At 34.8% G+C, this 16,446-nt stretch overlaps 1 protein-coding gene and 1 pseudogene across 2 annotated transcripts; one reads left to right on the forward strand and one right to left on the reverse strand.

The window, feature by feature from the left end:
- The first annotated feature begins 1,571 nt into the window (after positions 1-1,571).
- Positions 1,572-5,068, forward strand: LOC18097046 (heat shock protein 83-like; annotated as a pseudogene).
- Positions 5,069-8,384: 3,316 nt separating this feature from the next.
- On the reverse strand, positions 8,385-10,770 carry LOC7497802 (transcription factor MYB46). 2 transcript variants are annotated; one of them, XM_006385714.3, is made up of 4 exons: positions 10,514-10,770; positions 10,233-10,362; positions 8,927-9,555; positions 8,385-8,824 (listed from the first exon to the last, which is right to left on the reverse strand). In XM_006385714.3, exons 1-4 carry the CDS (start codon positions 10,644-10,646, stop codon positions 8,790-8,792), a joined length of 927 nt encoding a protein of 308 aa, XP_006385776.1. In that variant the 5' UTR covers positions 10,647-10,770; the 3' UTR covers positions 8,385-8,789. The 2 variants fall into 2 exon arrangements, with proteins under 2 accessions (XP_006385776.1, XP_002304517.1); XM_002304481.3 differs by having other exon boundaries at positions 8,385-9,555.
- Positions 10,771-16,446: the final 5,676 nt, after the last annotated feature.

The raw sequence follows: 16,446 nt of genomic DNA on the forward strand, positions 1-16,446 counted from the left end.
TGCTCTTCTTTCGTTGACCAAAAACATTTTTGAGGTTGCAAAAACAACACTTAATTGTACTTCGAAGACCAGGTAGAATGCATTATCAGACAAGTTTGTGTATATATATATATATATATATATATATATTAACAAATTGGAGTTCATCAATGGCGGTCCGTTGTCTTGGTCATATATATGTGGTCACCAGCCTCTTCAGTAATTACTTTAAGAAAACTGTACATGTGCGTGCTCTAGAAAGTGTCAAAGCAAATCCACAGATCGATCTACCAGTAATAAACTCGCTGCTTTATGGATTTGGTGGTTGCGGGGTCATGGGATTTATGTGCATTTGCCTCTCAATCCCTCACGCCCTGGTTTCTTTTTTACTTGGCAGGTGTAGCATGATAGCAATTTCTATTGCTTTGCTTTTCCATGCACATGCCTCGCCTATCTTTGTCCAGATTCTCAGCATTTCCTCCGTATTTTGATGCCGATATAGCAATTAATGGGAATGGCGAAAACACAAAAATAAAAAATAAAAAAAATCGTCCTTTTAATTTGCTGGAGAGGATGCAGGGCATTCATTGCTGGGTTGCCTTCACCAGATAATGCAGATAGCGTAAGAGAATTTGAAATATGAGATCAACCCTTGTAATTGTCAATCTCATAAGCTGTTAAAAAACTACAGATAAATTTAGCTCAACTGGGCTTTCCTGGTTGATAATCTTGGGCGGTGTAATTACCTGGGAAAAAAAACTACAGTATAGTATATTGTTTGAAGAACGTTGTTTTCTTGCAGAGAGAAAGGATGACAGTAGATAGCAAGTACGAAGAAGATGATTCCAATCTTCTCCCATTGCTCTACTTTTCTCTATATAAAGTTTGATTGGATTCAGTTTGATCTGACAAACCGACCCACGAACAAAAAGCGAGCACAAATCCAAATCACTACAAGTTAACAAAATATAAATTTAGACAGTTTATTAAAAAGGTTTTATTGAGCCCATCAACAAGAGGATGAGTGGGACAAGTGTAAATTTATATTTTATTACACACCGAGAATCCATAAGACATTGTTTATTGACTTTCTCTTGAAAAAGATAAGCTAGAGAAATTGATTGAGAGGAGAATATGTTGGGTGAGGGGTGGAAAACTAATACCATGAATATTTTTGTGTTTCAAAAGAATTAAAAAGGAATTATTTTTTTTTATTTTTTGTTTTAAAATATTTTTTTGTTTTTAAATAGTTTTAATGTGATGATATTAAAAATAAATTTAAAAAAATAAAAAAATTATTTTAATATATTTTATAATAAAATATATTTTAAAAAATAATAATTACCGCATTTCTACATATGCTGTTACTTTTTTTTCTTAGAATTAGCACTTATTAAAGCTACATTTTTCACAAATTTTATATAGTTGGGTAGTGGGTACAAATGGCTTATCTTTTACCTAATCTTCAAGTCAAAAGTATCATTATTTAAAGACTGCTGCGCAGAACCTAGTTTTGAGAGCCTGTAAAGTGTAAAAACCCAACGAGAAATGGAAAAGGAGAATAATTACTGCAATAAGATTGAGAGGAAAAAGGTGAGCTTGATGCATTATGAGCTGCTCAGGGCAGGCTGAGGATCTTGAATTTATAATGGCCTTGGACCATGGATTGGTGCTTAAGCTAAGCCCATTACAACTTTCTAAAACTCTAAGGAGATTCAACATTCTGGAAAGCAGATCCAGAAAAGAAAAAAACACAGTCTCAGCTCACCAGCAATTGATTGGACCCAACATCTTACCGAAATTGAGACATAAATCATTGGGCCAAGAAGCTCCGAAACCTTAATTTTGTCTTTTCAACCAGCTGATTCCAAAACACAGTGAGTTTTTCCAATGGAAAGGAAAGAGGTGTATCGAAACCCGGGAAAATGAATTCCAAAACTGAAGCCATCAGAACTCCTTTCTCTCTTACAGACATGCAAATATTAAGCACAGCTTTATGTTTCCTCTCTAACTTTCAAGAATTATCATCCAAAATCCAATAAACCACTCTACTCCATCACCAACTAAAGCGACCTACTTGCTGCAAAGTCGTATATTTCTTGTTTATATATATTGGGTTTTGTAGAATCATCAAATGGCAGAAGTGAAGATGGAAGACACTGAGCTGTTTGCGTTCCAGGCTGAGATAAATCAACTTCTCGGTCTTATAATCAATACTTTTTTTATAGCAACAAGGAAATCTTCCTTCGTGAACTCATTAGCAATGCTTCTGACTTAAGTGAATGACTCTAAATCTCTCCTTTCTTTGTTGTTCTTCCAACCATGTTTTGTTGTTCCTGGAGAAAAGACTAACGGGAATCAAGAAAACAGACTTTTTTTGTGGGTGTTAGGATTTTTATTTTTATTTTTTATTAATTAAGACCTTGTGATGCTAAGTTTTCTCTATTTTCTTGGGAGCAGAAGGAGGGGAGAAAAAGGAAGGATGGGGTTTTTGGATTCCGAGATTAATGAATTATTTGAGTAATTTGTTGTTTTAATTCTAGACACCGGACAGGATAAGATTTGAGAGCTTGACAGATAAGAGCAAGCTTGTCCCTGACAAGGTTAACAAGACCCTGCCTATTATTGACAGCGGAGCTGGCATGACTAAAGCAGGTAAATGTTAAATTACACAAATGTTGAATTTGAAACTTGTTCTGTACTTGTCTTTGTATGGTCAGCTTTAATAGAACCGGTAATTGTGATCTTAGATTTGGTGAACAATCTGGGTACAATTGCAAGGTCCGGAACAAAGGAATTCATGGAGGTATTGCAGGCTGGGGCTGATGTGAGCATTATTGGACAATTCGGAGTTGGTTTTTACTCGGCCTTCCTTGTTGCTAACAAGATGATTGTGATCACTAAGCACAATGATGATGATCAGTATGTTTGGGAGTCTCAAGCTGGAGAGCCTTTGGGTAGAGGAACAAAAGTCACTCTAAGATGATCAGGTTACAATTAGAACAACTTGCAGTAGTCTTATTTTAGATCCTGCGATTAAGAGAATTCTGGATAACAGAGTGGTTAACAAGATTGAGATTTTATTCAATCCAGGATAGCAGAGTGGTTAACAAGAATGAGATTTTAGTCTTAGAAGCTTTATATTCGGTGTTTGGTCTTGGATTCTGTATTTAAAACCATGATAGCTTGAGAGCTCAAGCCTCAAATTTTTTTGTTGAATACATGTCTTGTTGAAATGTGGTTTAAATCTATACATTTTCTTTCCTTGTAACGATATCAATTCAATTTGTTCTCACCCTAGTGCAGTTCGAGTAATTGGAAGAGAGGAGATTGAAGGACATTGTGAGAAAGCACTCTGAATTCATTAGCTACCCGATTTACATGTGGACTGAGAAGACTATTGAGAAAGAGGTTAGTGATGATGGAGATGAGGAGACCAAAAAAGAAGAGGAAGGTGATGTGGAGGATGTTGATGAGAACAAAGAAAACGATTCCAAGAAGAAGAAGAAGATAAAAGAAGTGATCCATGAATGGGAACTTATCAACAAACAGAAACCTATTTGGTTGCGCAAGCCTGAGGAAGTCAGCAAGGAGGAATATGCCTCCTTCTACAAGAGCCTCACCAATGATTGGGAGGATCCTCTTCCTTTTTGTTCCCAAAAGAGCTCCATTTGATCTCTTCGACACAAGGAAGAAAATGAACAACATCAAACTTTATGTTAGGAGGGTATTCATTATGGACAACTGTGAAGAGTTCATTCCTGAATATCTAGGATTATAAAGGGTGTTGTGGATTCTGATGATCTGCCACTCAACATTTCTCGTGAAATGCTGCAGCAGAACAAGATTATGAAGGTGATAAGGAAGAATTTGGTGAAGAAGAGTATTGAGATGTTCAATGAGATAGCTGAGAATAAAGAAGACTACAACAAATTCTATGATGCTTTCTCTAAGAACATTAAATTGGGTATCCATGAAGATAGCCAAAACGGAACCAAGCTTGCCGACTTGCTGAGGCACTACTCAACCAAGAGTGGTGATGAGGTGACCAGTTTGAAGGACTATGTTACAAGAATGAAAGGACAGAAATACATACACTACATCACTGGTGAGAGCAAGAAAGCAGTCGAGAACTCTCCATTCCTTGAGAAGCTCAAGAGGAAAGGGTATGAAGTTCTTTTCATGGTGGATGCCATTGATGAGTATGTTGTGTCACAATTGAAGGAGTATGATGGCAAGAAGCTGGTGTCAGCGACCAAGGAAGGGCTGACAGTTGAAGATGACGAGGAGGAGAGAAGGAAGAAAGAAGATAAGCAGCAGTCTTTTGACAACTTGTGCAAGACAATCAAGGAAATCCTTGGAGACAGGGTGGAGAAAGTAGTGATATCTGATAGGCTTGTGGACTCTCCTTGCTGTTTGGTTACAGGTGAATATGGATGGAGTGCTAACATGGAAAGGATCGTGAAAGCTCAAGCTTTGACACATGTCTAGCAAGAAGATTATGGAGACCAACCCAGACAATCCGATCATGGAGGAACTGAGAAAGAGAGCCGATGCGGATAAGAATGACAAATCAGTAAAGGACCTGGTGCTTTTGCTCTATGAGACAGCCCTGTTGACTTCTGGGTTCAGTCTCGACGATCCTAACACATTTTCGGCAAGGATTCACAGGATGCTGAAGTTGGGTCTGAGCAGTGATGAAGATGAGACCGGCGGAGATGACCCACAAATGCCAGCAATATTGGAGGAAGAAGCAAAAGCGGAGAGCAAGACGGAAGAAGTTGACTAAAGTATAACAGCCACTGGCATCAGAGAAAAAGCATGATCCAGTAGTAATGTCGGTGTCTTTTTAGTGAGTTTCTGTTTCCCTTTGGAGTGTGGTTCTGTTGCGTTTTGGATTCAGGTTTCCCTGTTTTTCTTTCTTTTCTTGTTTAGAGTTGCAAGTTTGCTTTCTTCTATGTAAACACTTTGCAATCCAAGTTCTGCATGCGTTAATTAGCATCATCAGTGGTAAGAAACCATCTACCGCAGACAGTACACTGTATCTTGAGGAGCTCAGCAAGTCAAAATTACACAATTTTCAGACCTCTTATTTTTTGGCCAGATTTTTAGGCAGAAACACTGTCTGGAGCAAGAACGATTTCTTCCATAATCTTTTCACGGTAAAATTTCCTTATCGATTCAAAAATGTCAACAGAGTTTAATATTTCAGCATATTCTATTTAATTGAGTTTGTTGACAGAAAGTTTTGAAGACCAGAAAAATTTAGAGTTAATATTTTTCATAGCTTTTGTTTAATTTTTTGAAGGATGCAAATTTTTTTAAAAAAAATCTAGCCAAATTGTTTATACTGACTTTTAAAATTCAGAAAGGGCCATTTATGATGAGAATGAAGGAACTAGTGATGTCCTGCCTTAAATTAGGTCAGGAAGTTTTAGTGTGTAATTTCTTTATATATGAAAAAAATAATATTATCAGCTACAGATTCATTAATTTGTTCATCATTGTGGCCTTTTTTTAGGTAGACTGAATTCTGTAAGCAAACAAGCTGTTATGAATTAAATTCTTTGACAAATATAAGACAGTATTTAAGGTTTAATATACATGTGAAAATGTAACAAGTATATAGAACATGGAATCTACAATAATTTAAAATTAAATCAGTTCGGACTCATAATTAATTTAATTTCCAAACAAGTCAAGGTTCAATTGAATAGATGGTATTCTAGGTAATTATGTCTAAATCGGTTAATAATTTCTTGTGTTTGTGCAATTCTAGAAACAAGGTATGCTCATGCTTCATACCACTACCAAATTATATTTATTCGTAAAACAAAATCATAAAATTCAATTGAATAGATGCTAACCAGATACTTGATAGAATTGAAAAACTTTGTTTTCAACATTCTTAAAATTGCAACAAAATCTCATATATAATGCAGTTGAATCACATAAAATATAGTCGAAGTTGTGCGGGGATTTGGAGAAAAACTCATAGCTTGCATGGTCATCATTTTGATCTCTTACACTTGTTTTTAAATGGAAAAAAGCTAAGCAATTCATCATTTTTCTCCTGCATCTCAATCATTAATTTGGCTCTGATCTCTCATAGCCACAATTAATTGATCATAATGCTCATTGAAATTCTAGAGCTAGAGGATGGTGTACCTAATCTAGATGAACTATGTCCGCTCCTCGTAGAAGAAAAAGATGCCATAGACAACTCATAAACATGATTCCTCTCAAATCTATTAGAAACAACAGCTAGTCAAGTGCTAGAATCATCAGGCAAATGGGTTCATTCTATGTTTTTCTACCATCAAAGTTTTGTAATTATCCTAAAAGAATTATACTACTTTTTATTTACTTCTACAAAATAATAATAATAATAGTACACAAAATATAACTTAGAACACTCACGACAAAAACATGAGGTATTCCATCGCACAACTTCGTATCTTTTTTTTTTCCTCTCTTGATCTATTATTTTTATGTGAATCTCCTCAAACAGTTTCATAGAAGTAGGTGGTAAAACCAACACTATCTTTCAACCATAAATGAACTCAAAACAACAAATATTACTAGCTTTGTCACCAAAAACCAGCAAAACCACTGTCGTTAGCTATTATTGTGCAACGACAACCACTTGGTACTAGTTGTCGCACTTGTACAGCGTCGCAGCGATTATTTTTCTGAATCAAGATAGTCGGGAATAATATATATGTAAAAGACAAGAACTTTTTGTCGTTTATCAGTAAAATAAAATAAGTCGCCACGTAATATTAATGTTTTTTAGAACAATGATCTATGACAGTAAACAGAATTATAATATAAGATATAAATTTAAATTAAGTATATAAAAGTAGCATACAAAGTGTAATTTATAAAAAGTAGGTGTGAAAAATATTGGTGCATTCAAACTATATAATGTTTTTAATAATTGACCCTATTTTATTTTATTTTATTTTACACGTGGCGTGTGTGTTTATAGTGTTAATTTAATTGCTTCAGGAAGAGGAAAAGGTCCCAGTATAACAAAGACACTTATAGGGATTAAGGGAAGGGTGGGATGAGATGAGAGTACTCTTTATGCTTTCATATGAAAAAAGTGAGCTTAAAAAACAACATACCAACTCAAACTCTATAAAGAAAAAGAAGCTAGTGAATAAGAGAAATTAAAAATCTAAAACAATAATATATTTCAATTAAAACTAATAAAATCATAGTCATTAAATTTAAAATTAAAGGTGTACTAGTACTAGGTTGGCATGATCTATCATGTTATATCAAACATGACTTGAGCTCCTGTTCCTGAAATAAGTGACCCTTAATTAGAAATTAATTATGAAGAGTCTAATTAATTGGTACTTCGTGCTAGCCAAACCCCAACAAAAAAGACTCAGGATTTCTCATCGGGCTAGTGATGCTGGTTCAGAGGTAAGATGCTTTCATTAAAGTGCCTTAATTTAGTAAGAAGTGTTTTTTTCTTAAAAGAAAAGGTTGCTAGTTGCAGAAATGACTCTAAGCATTTAATTACTACTACCAACGATGATCATTAGTAAAACTGCCCTAGGATATGATTATCAATGTTGTTGTTGCATTATTGTTACATAATCATTACTGTTAAGAGATGTTGCGATTTTGTCACACTGATTAAACAGACTGAACATGGGAGAAAGTGATGATGAAAAGACATTGAAGATTGAGAAGCATGACCTCCTACCATGTAAATTAATGAGCCATATATGCAACAGAAAACATGACATAGAGCTGGTATATGTAACAGGGCCGCAACAGTTGGAGGGTGAATGATAACGTTTTTCCCTTTAACACAAGGAATTTATATCAGGACAACCATGGTTATAATGAAAGTTATCATTTGACAGAGAACAAACAGGGCGACGTCATCATTAGCTTCATAAACATCAACAGCACTTACGCTCCTTTACGTACTATGTATGTGTAGAAAGATGTCCGATCAAACGGTGTATTCGTATAATCGATTTAGTTAATGGTTTTCATGAATAAAACATGTCACTTGATCATCTACCACCATGAATTAAGCAAAACATAATTAATTAATTAATTATATTCACGATGTTAGTGCTTAATTAATGCAGATCCGTTAGAGATATCCTTGTAAGCTCATGAATCCTAAGCCATCAGCTCGATGCAGGATGAGATGATATCCTTAATCATAAATTCCTTAAAACACAAGTTATTATATCCCAGATTATTTTTACAGGCCATTCCCCTTAAATATCTTTCAGTATCTTAATTTTGAATTAAGGCGCCACCAAAGAAGAAGGTATTTTTCACTGCCATTATACTCCTTAATTAATTCTTGGATTAGAAAGACCGCCATGATCTTGGTTGGATAGCTTACCTCGAGAGTATCGTCAAGATTAAAAAAAACAAACACTCAACATTCAATGATCGATCCCATAATCATTTCTTAAGTTACATTTCAGCATTTGGTATGCCCTCCTTTAACTTTTTTTTTTTTTCTTTTTTCAATGTATCAGCTTGTCATAAGAAAGATATACACGAAGTCCATTAGAACTGTTATTCAAAATTCTTGAAAAAGTGAAAGAAAAAAAAAATCACTCGTTGACATCACCATAATCATGATCAAACTCTGCTGGGGTTTGTTGCGTTGCCATTATTCTTTCCTCTGAAAACGCCTAGAAAACAAGATTACATGCATCCTTATGCAGTTATCTGTTTTCATTGCCTCAATTCTCACAATCTCACCTGTGGGAGTTAAAAGGCGGGGTAGAAATGAAAGAAAAGAAATCAACAAGCTGTCTTCAAAAGCCTGAAGCCCTGGACCATTCTGAAAGCTCTATAAAAAGATGAAGAGGGAAGAGAGATGAGAGGCAGTTTTCACCATTATAAATATCTTATAGAGATGAAGGGAAAGAAGAGAGTGTAGCAGCTCCCATACTTGATGAAGTTGGTGCAATTTCTTCTCCACCAAGTGGTCCTTCAACATTATCCCAAAAAAGAAAGTTTGAGCATTGTTGGGATTCCACCCATTCAATATTCAACTCTTGCCTTTGTAAGCATTCCAGTGATATCTCTCCTTCGTCATTCATGCTACAGGATTGCATCTCAATAGGCACCATGTTCTCCATGTTGTCAATCAATGGAGGCAAGTAATTTGTATCCATTCCAATACTAAAAGTTGCTTGGGGGGGCAGCACTGCTTGAACATGATGGTGCTGGCTTGAATTCCAAGTTTCAGTGTTTAAGCTTGCCGAATCATGAAAAAGCTCCCCACGTACACTACTATCCACAATTCCATCAAGTGAGGCAGTACTGGTGTCAAACATAAATAAGGGAGCTGAAGACGAAAATAGGGTTTCTTGAACTTGTGGCCTTGTCAAATCTTGATGACCTAAATCTAGTTGGTTTGAGGTATAATTTATATTTGAATGATCAGTACTAGTAGTTGCATTGGTTATTGTTGCAGGTGCTGAAGGCTTTCGTATCTTCTTTTTAATCCAAGAATTCCAATAGTTCTTTATCTCATTGTCTGTTCTTCCAGGCAAGTGACTTGCAATATGAGCCCATCTACAATTGATCAACCATGCATATAAAAACTTAATTACCACAAAACTAGCTAGTGACTAATCATAGATTACAAAACAACAGACAAAGCAATTAATCAATTAGCTAACTTGTCTGGATTTAGAGAAGCATGGAATTTGTAGCAAAAGTACTAACATGATTTGATAAAATATCTTACAGAAAGAGAAGGGGAAAAGACAACGTTACGGTGTTGAGTTAGTGCTGTGCATAGCATAGACAGACATTAATTTCCAACTGAAAACCTATGTTACAACTTCTGACATTGCTTTCTCAACGTCTCCCGTAATGCAGTTGATAGGTGTTTATAGAACTACTTAAACATTAATTAATTATGTGGTGGCTTCTAGCTAGCTTATCTTTTGAATATATATATAGAAACGCATGTCAAAACTTACTTTTCAAGTTTCCATTAAAAACAGAATAAAGAATGAATTTCCCCCATAAGCTCCCCAAGAGAGAGAGAGAGAGAGCGAGAGGAAGTCTCAAGATTATTTTAGAGCACTTGTCCTATTCTTTTTTGAAAAACCGTAAGAAGTAAGAGCTTATATACTTGATTGCAAGTGCATTCTATGAGGCCCAGCTTAAAATTATTAATCTCTGTGTATATATATTAAACTTGTAATTGCAAATGCCAGTTTTATGTAGTTTATAGTAAAAACCTGTTTCCAACAACACCATGAAGGCTAATTATCAACTTCTCCTCCTCTGGAGTAAATCTTCCTCTTCTTATATCAGGCCTCAAGTAATTAATCCATCTCAAACGACAACTCTTGCCACATCTTTGAAGCCCTAAAATATTCAACCAAAAAAGAGAGAAATTATTCACTAATTATACCTATATCAAACAAGAAATTATACAGAGCTTAATTACCGGGGAAAACTAAACAAAGAAGAAGGACAAGAAACAAGTGGTTGAAAAGAGGAATAGAGAGGCAAGTACCAGCTTTCTCAGGAACCTCACTCCAACATCCATAGCCATGTGTAGTGATATATCTGATGAGCTTTTCATCTTCTTCAGGTGACCAAAGTCCTCTCTTAACCTTTTGCTGGTTGCAGCAAGAATGGTGACCCATACTATGATATATCTGATCTTATTGATCCTTTCTTCCTCTTTTGTTTCTTTGAGTTTGGTTTCTTTGATTAGAGAGTTAGAGCAGTAGGTTATTTCTGGGGCTAGGCAAGAACTATTGGCCACTCTCTTCCCCATTTAAAAGTAACACGAGCACAAAGGGAGCCGACATGGATCGAAAAAAAGATGGGGTCCATGCAAAGGGACCCAGATATTCATCTAACCCTAAAATGACATTTCATCAGCTATTATTTCTCATTCTCTCAAGGTTGGGGTTTGTGTTTTACTATTTTCTACGTAGAGTTAAGACTTAAGATTGTATTACGTAACCAAAATTCACGTATCCTAAAAGCACTGCTGGTTGTTTCACAGGCCTAGCTATTTCTTTCTTTCTCTCTCAAGAAAAGATTTTGTAATATCCCCTTGGCATTGTCCCGTCATCTAATCCCCAATTATAGTGTGACACATTAGGGGAATGATCAGGAGATACATGAACCTTTGGAGAAACCATTTAAACGTTAAGTGAGCACTGTAATTTTTTATTTTTTAATTTCAAGGAGTGTGATCGATGATGATGATGATATGTAAGTTGCAAGTAGAGGGGTAGGTTTTTTCTCTTCAAGTTGATGATCGTCTGCGGCTAAACCCACATAAAACTTGCCCAATTAATGCGGCACAAATAACGGCCGCAAACTAATGATTACAACTCACAAGTAGGAGTAATTGATTTATTCGTCGTTTCGAGTTCTACTTTATGGTATAATGCAAGTACTGGTTTTTTTCTTCTTCTTACAAGTTTTAACTCATGAATTTCACTTCTTGCTTCTACTGTTGTGAGAAACAAAATGATACTTAGTATTTGTTCTGGAGACTTATGGAATATATATATTTTTTAATATCTCAATTAGTATAAATCGAATCGATTAATTAATTAATATTGTAGCACCAATCAACGTATATCTTGTCAATTATACATATTTTCTTACCATATATAATCCAGCAAGGACTGTTTATAGTTAAACTAGCAACACAAATCCTTGTCTTTCTTCTCTTATGGTCTTATAATCTTGATATTTCATAATATGAACTAGAATATTGTCTTAATTTTCTAATTAATTTGAAGTTGGGCCTTCCTTCACCAAGATAACTACTGGGAACTGTGTTATCCTCTAATTTGACATAAAGTTGGGAGCCATTCATAAATTTAAAGGTGAATCCTATGATTATATGAAAAAATAAATACAATTTCAAGAGTGCCCAATAATTTTTTTTTTTTTGTAAACATGAAGACTAGTGTTAAAGAGCGAGGCCTAAAGTTTTGCCAATACCTAGATAGAATGGGAAAACTTTACTCGTTCCATGATTACTTCCAAATATTACACTTATTGTTAAGCATTAAATCTTAATTGTCTTAAATCCCAAACAAACTTATATGTCCTTAAAATATTATTATATTCACGCTAATCAAGTTCACTGATGCAATGATTGGATTAGTAATAGATTAATTTGGTGAATATGTAGAGGCACTTTTTAAATTATTGGTGGTTTAAATAATGATTTGTTTTTTTTTCCTCCAGATTGACACATTTTATATTATTTTTTTATAGTCATACATGCATGATCTATGATTGAGGGCTCCTCTATTAGGTTTCACTCAATATTAATGACGATACCATCACCAAATAAAATGTTTTGTCAATGGGAGCTCATTTATACCTATCTTGAACTCAATTATTGTTGAATTTGGATGTTTTAAGACTTCAGATTTTTAAATTAAAAAAAAAACTAAAAAATCAAATAAAAAAAGAATAAGAAGTTTTCATTTCCAAGGATCAATAATTCAATAAAGACTTTTTTAGAAAGCCCAATAACCGTTAATGCTCAAAATTATTCGATACCATTATTATTTTAACAGAAGAAAACATTATAACTACGTACAAGGCCCGTTCTTGATTAGTTAGGGGACATCCAGAGACCTCATGAAAATGAAATCATTTAATTTTGATTTTCCTCAATACTTACTTATATTTATTCGTAGTTTAGTAAAGAGCTCATCGATCCCTAATGTTAATTCTTCAATCATCTTGATAAATACTGGTGACGGTTGCATCACGTAACGCATGAATTGAAATCATATTCCTATGAAAATAGCATTATTTGATCAGTTCCTCGCGCCTACAAACTGTTTTCTTTTTTTCTTTCTTTTCTCCTTAATTTTAAATAACAAGATCAAAGAAAGTCGACATTGAGAAGGACTCTTGATTTTATCGTAATGCAGTGAGTCTAATTAATACACTTAAAGCAGTTTGACTAAATTTTGTCCCCTTGCTTAATTATCAAGAAATTATGTGCTGATTGTGTGGGAATAACGTCTATACGTAACATGGTTAACATCACTAAATCCAAATGGTTGTTGATCTACAACAACTCGATCCTTGATGAGACTTCAGCTCGTGAGCAGATTTTACATTTCTTAACATTTAATCGTAATTGATATTATTATCTACTTAATTTGCTCATTAACCGTATAATTGAGTTAATTTTGTGCAAGTTATTCATGATTTTCTTTTAAGAATGAAATTCTACAAGCAGCCTGTTCGTTAAACAAATACATCGGTCCTGGATGAAGAAATTGGTTCGTGGAGGAAAAACAAATAAATTAGACGGGCACTGTTAATGGGGCCAAATCGATCTTGATTTACCAGCTAGCAGTAAAAAAAGAGTTGCATAGATCATAATTATTAGAAGGGTTCATCACTATTCAAACCAATTAAATAATAATTTTGGCTCAATTGGCGAAGCTCATGCAAAGTTTTCTCAAACAACAAGTGCACGAGGATTCTTATTTATTATAGAGTTTCGAGCGCTTTATCACTGTCACACACACTTGTGTATATTGGAAATTCAGTGAATATCACTGAATTTGTTCTTTCAAAAACATAATTTCCAGAATTGATATGGTAATTAAATCACTCAAATTCATGACCGAAATATTATCAAGGCTCCAGAAGCATATGTGTTCCTCTTAAATTCACCCTTTTGCTGGGCTAATAAATCATTGAGATTGCTTGATTGTGAAATATAGTTCCAGAAATGCGAGTGATTTTCTTCTTCGATTATTCCACGATACCGTGTATATATATTGTCCGTACGTACGCACGCACATGCCATGATACACTTGAAGTACTGAATATTCGAATCCACTACAGTGCAGCGTATTAAATAAACAAGGTCTTTGTCTAATGACATAAAGCTCACAGATTAGTTAGAAACATAAAAAGAAAGTGGTATATATCTTCGAGTATGGTGTTTTAATCGTCTGTACTATACGTAGATGGATCAAAATAAATGTAGAGAGAGAGTTTGTCGAGAATGAAAGCGAGGGCAATATTATTCTGTTGATTGATGCAAATCATCCACCATATTTGATGTGAAGATAAGAATGTGACTTTTGCTTGGATGGATCGCAAGCTAAAACTTTGAAAGTAATATACAAATCATTTTTAAAAGAGACTCATTAGGAGGATATTGAAAAGGGGAAATGATTATACTTAGCTTTAAGGAGGAGCAATGGAGAGGCACAGGGCCTACCAATGTGGAATTTCAAGTGCCCATTAGAGAGAAATTTTTTGGGACATTGCCTTTAAAAGCATGGTTGGTTAAGTTATTAATCATGGATGGAAAGACTCTACCTTTAGATCCTTGCTTAGATGTGGTCCTCATGGTTTCTCAACCTTGTTTATCTTAATATAATTAATAATGCACTTTAATGATGGTTTTCTTCACTCATGCCCCACCATGCATGAATCTTCACACAGACCCTTTTCCTTTCATATGGTGCTCATCCTTTCCCTTCTGCTGATCCTCATATGGGACTCCAGCTTCATCTCTCTCTCTCTCTCTCTCTTGCTGCCCCCACCATTGCTTGCTAGAAATGGTAACAATGGTGACCGAAATTAATCAACAAGTCTAAAGGTGGCCAATTGAATTGCTTTATATCATATCTTAGATCTGATTTCCTTTATCCGACATGAATATTTTATAACTTGCTTCCAAGTCCAACAAACTCAGTTGCAAATAAGACCGGAAACAACAGACATTTAATCTTAATGTAGACATATCATGGCTAAGCTGATCGGGGCCATACCACACATGAAGTGAAATGGTGTCTCTTCAAACCAGTTAACCAATGCTGGAAAGAGAACGAAATTATCTCATTCTGCAGGATTCTGTGTGATATGTTTAGGGCTTTATTCATCTCTGTGGGCATAAAGACGAAGGGGCATGTGCGTTTTTCAATCCATGTTTTGGAGGTTCAGAAAGTGATTGGAAAGGAACCTTAGCACCATCCATGTAGGCCCATATGCATTGCAATTTTCATAGAACAAGGAAACAATCCACCCTGGCTTACTTATTGGCTTGATAGATACATAGCTGCATGTATATTGCAATCATTCTTTCCAACATAGAATTGATTGTGAATGTGAAATTTGCAATTCCAAGACAAATATATCTACATCATGGTCTCTATTTGAGTTGGGCTTACATAATGAAACCACCGGCTTAGGCTTTTATAGGTTTTTGAGAGTGAGACTCTTCCTGGAGGCCCACGAACTAGCCCAATGAAAGATAAATGGCTGAAAAGTGAATACCTCTTGGCTCTTGGGCATCTCTAGGGGTACCAGCTCCTTGAACTTGAGCCCATCTAACTCCTTTTATTTTCTTTTTGCAACGCCAAGTTCCTTTATTTTCCTTTACTTGTGCAATTACTCTCCCTGCATTTGCCCCATCTAGGCTGTGTTTTTCTTTGCCAGATACAATGTCATTAATATATTAATAAAATTTTTCTCTCTCGCATTAGTGAGAGTGAATTAGCTCATGTTCTGGGCATGGAACTAAAACGTGTTACCATAATTATCACTTCGCCTGGTCCCTTCTAATTATATAAAGCCGATGCCCCCATGTGAAAGTGCAATAGTGGTCTGTCTGTTTCTTTGGGCATTGACTACAAGTTTGCTGCTAGGAGGATTATGGACTCAGTCATCATTTGGGGCTAAAAAAGTGTAGTGGGTATCTCGGGCATGCTCATGGTGATCACATGATCTTCAGGAGACTTTTTCTTTCTGTATTGTCAAATAAAAATAGCTTAGTTTCATGTTGAAGGTCTGCATACATAGAGCATACCTATGCTTATCGATTCCTGGTTCTCTTCAGAGAGGACAAAGATACGTAATAGTGGATAACTAGTTTTTTGTTTTTCAACCCGAAAGAAATATAAAAATGTTAGAAGGTCTAAATTTTAATTTATAGCAGCTGAAACAATTTTTAAATGCTTAAATGATAATACATTGCAGGATATATTTTAAAAAATATATATTAAGACGGTGATAAACTGAATTAATTATGGTTTTCATGCAAAACCCACATTATATGTATGAGATAATGATAAAATCATTGAACCAAAAACGAAACAAAACAAGAATCTTAATTATAAGGAACTAGGTTTTAAAAGCTAAAAGTGAAAAGAAATAAATTTTAAAAAAATAAAAAAAAATAACTTGAGTAAACCTATATCAATGGTAATGAAATACCTTGAGATGGGACAAAATTTCTCAACCTAAAAAAAAAAATTAAAGCAACGCTAGTATCTTCAAATAAGTAAATGAAATTAGAGACTCGAGGAATTAAGTAAACCAACTTTTTATGTATTAAAAATTAACATTACTCTCATGGACCAGATAGTTGTTGCTAACAAATTATGAAATGACAAATTAATTCCTACAAAGATGCTTAGAGAATATTGA

This window comes from Populus trichocarpa, chromosome 3 (genome assembly GCF_000002775.5).
Source record: "Populus trichocarpa isolate Nisqually-1 chromosome 3, P.trichocarpa_v4.1, whole genome shotgun sequence".
In the NCBI taxonomy this organism is placed as follows: Eukaryota; Viridiplantae; Streptophyta; class Magnoliopsida; order Malpighiales; family Salicaceae; genus Populus; species Populus trichocarpa.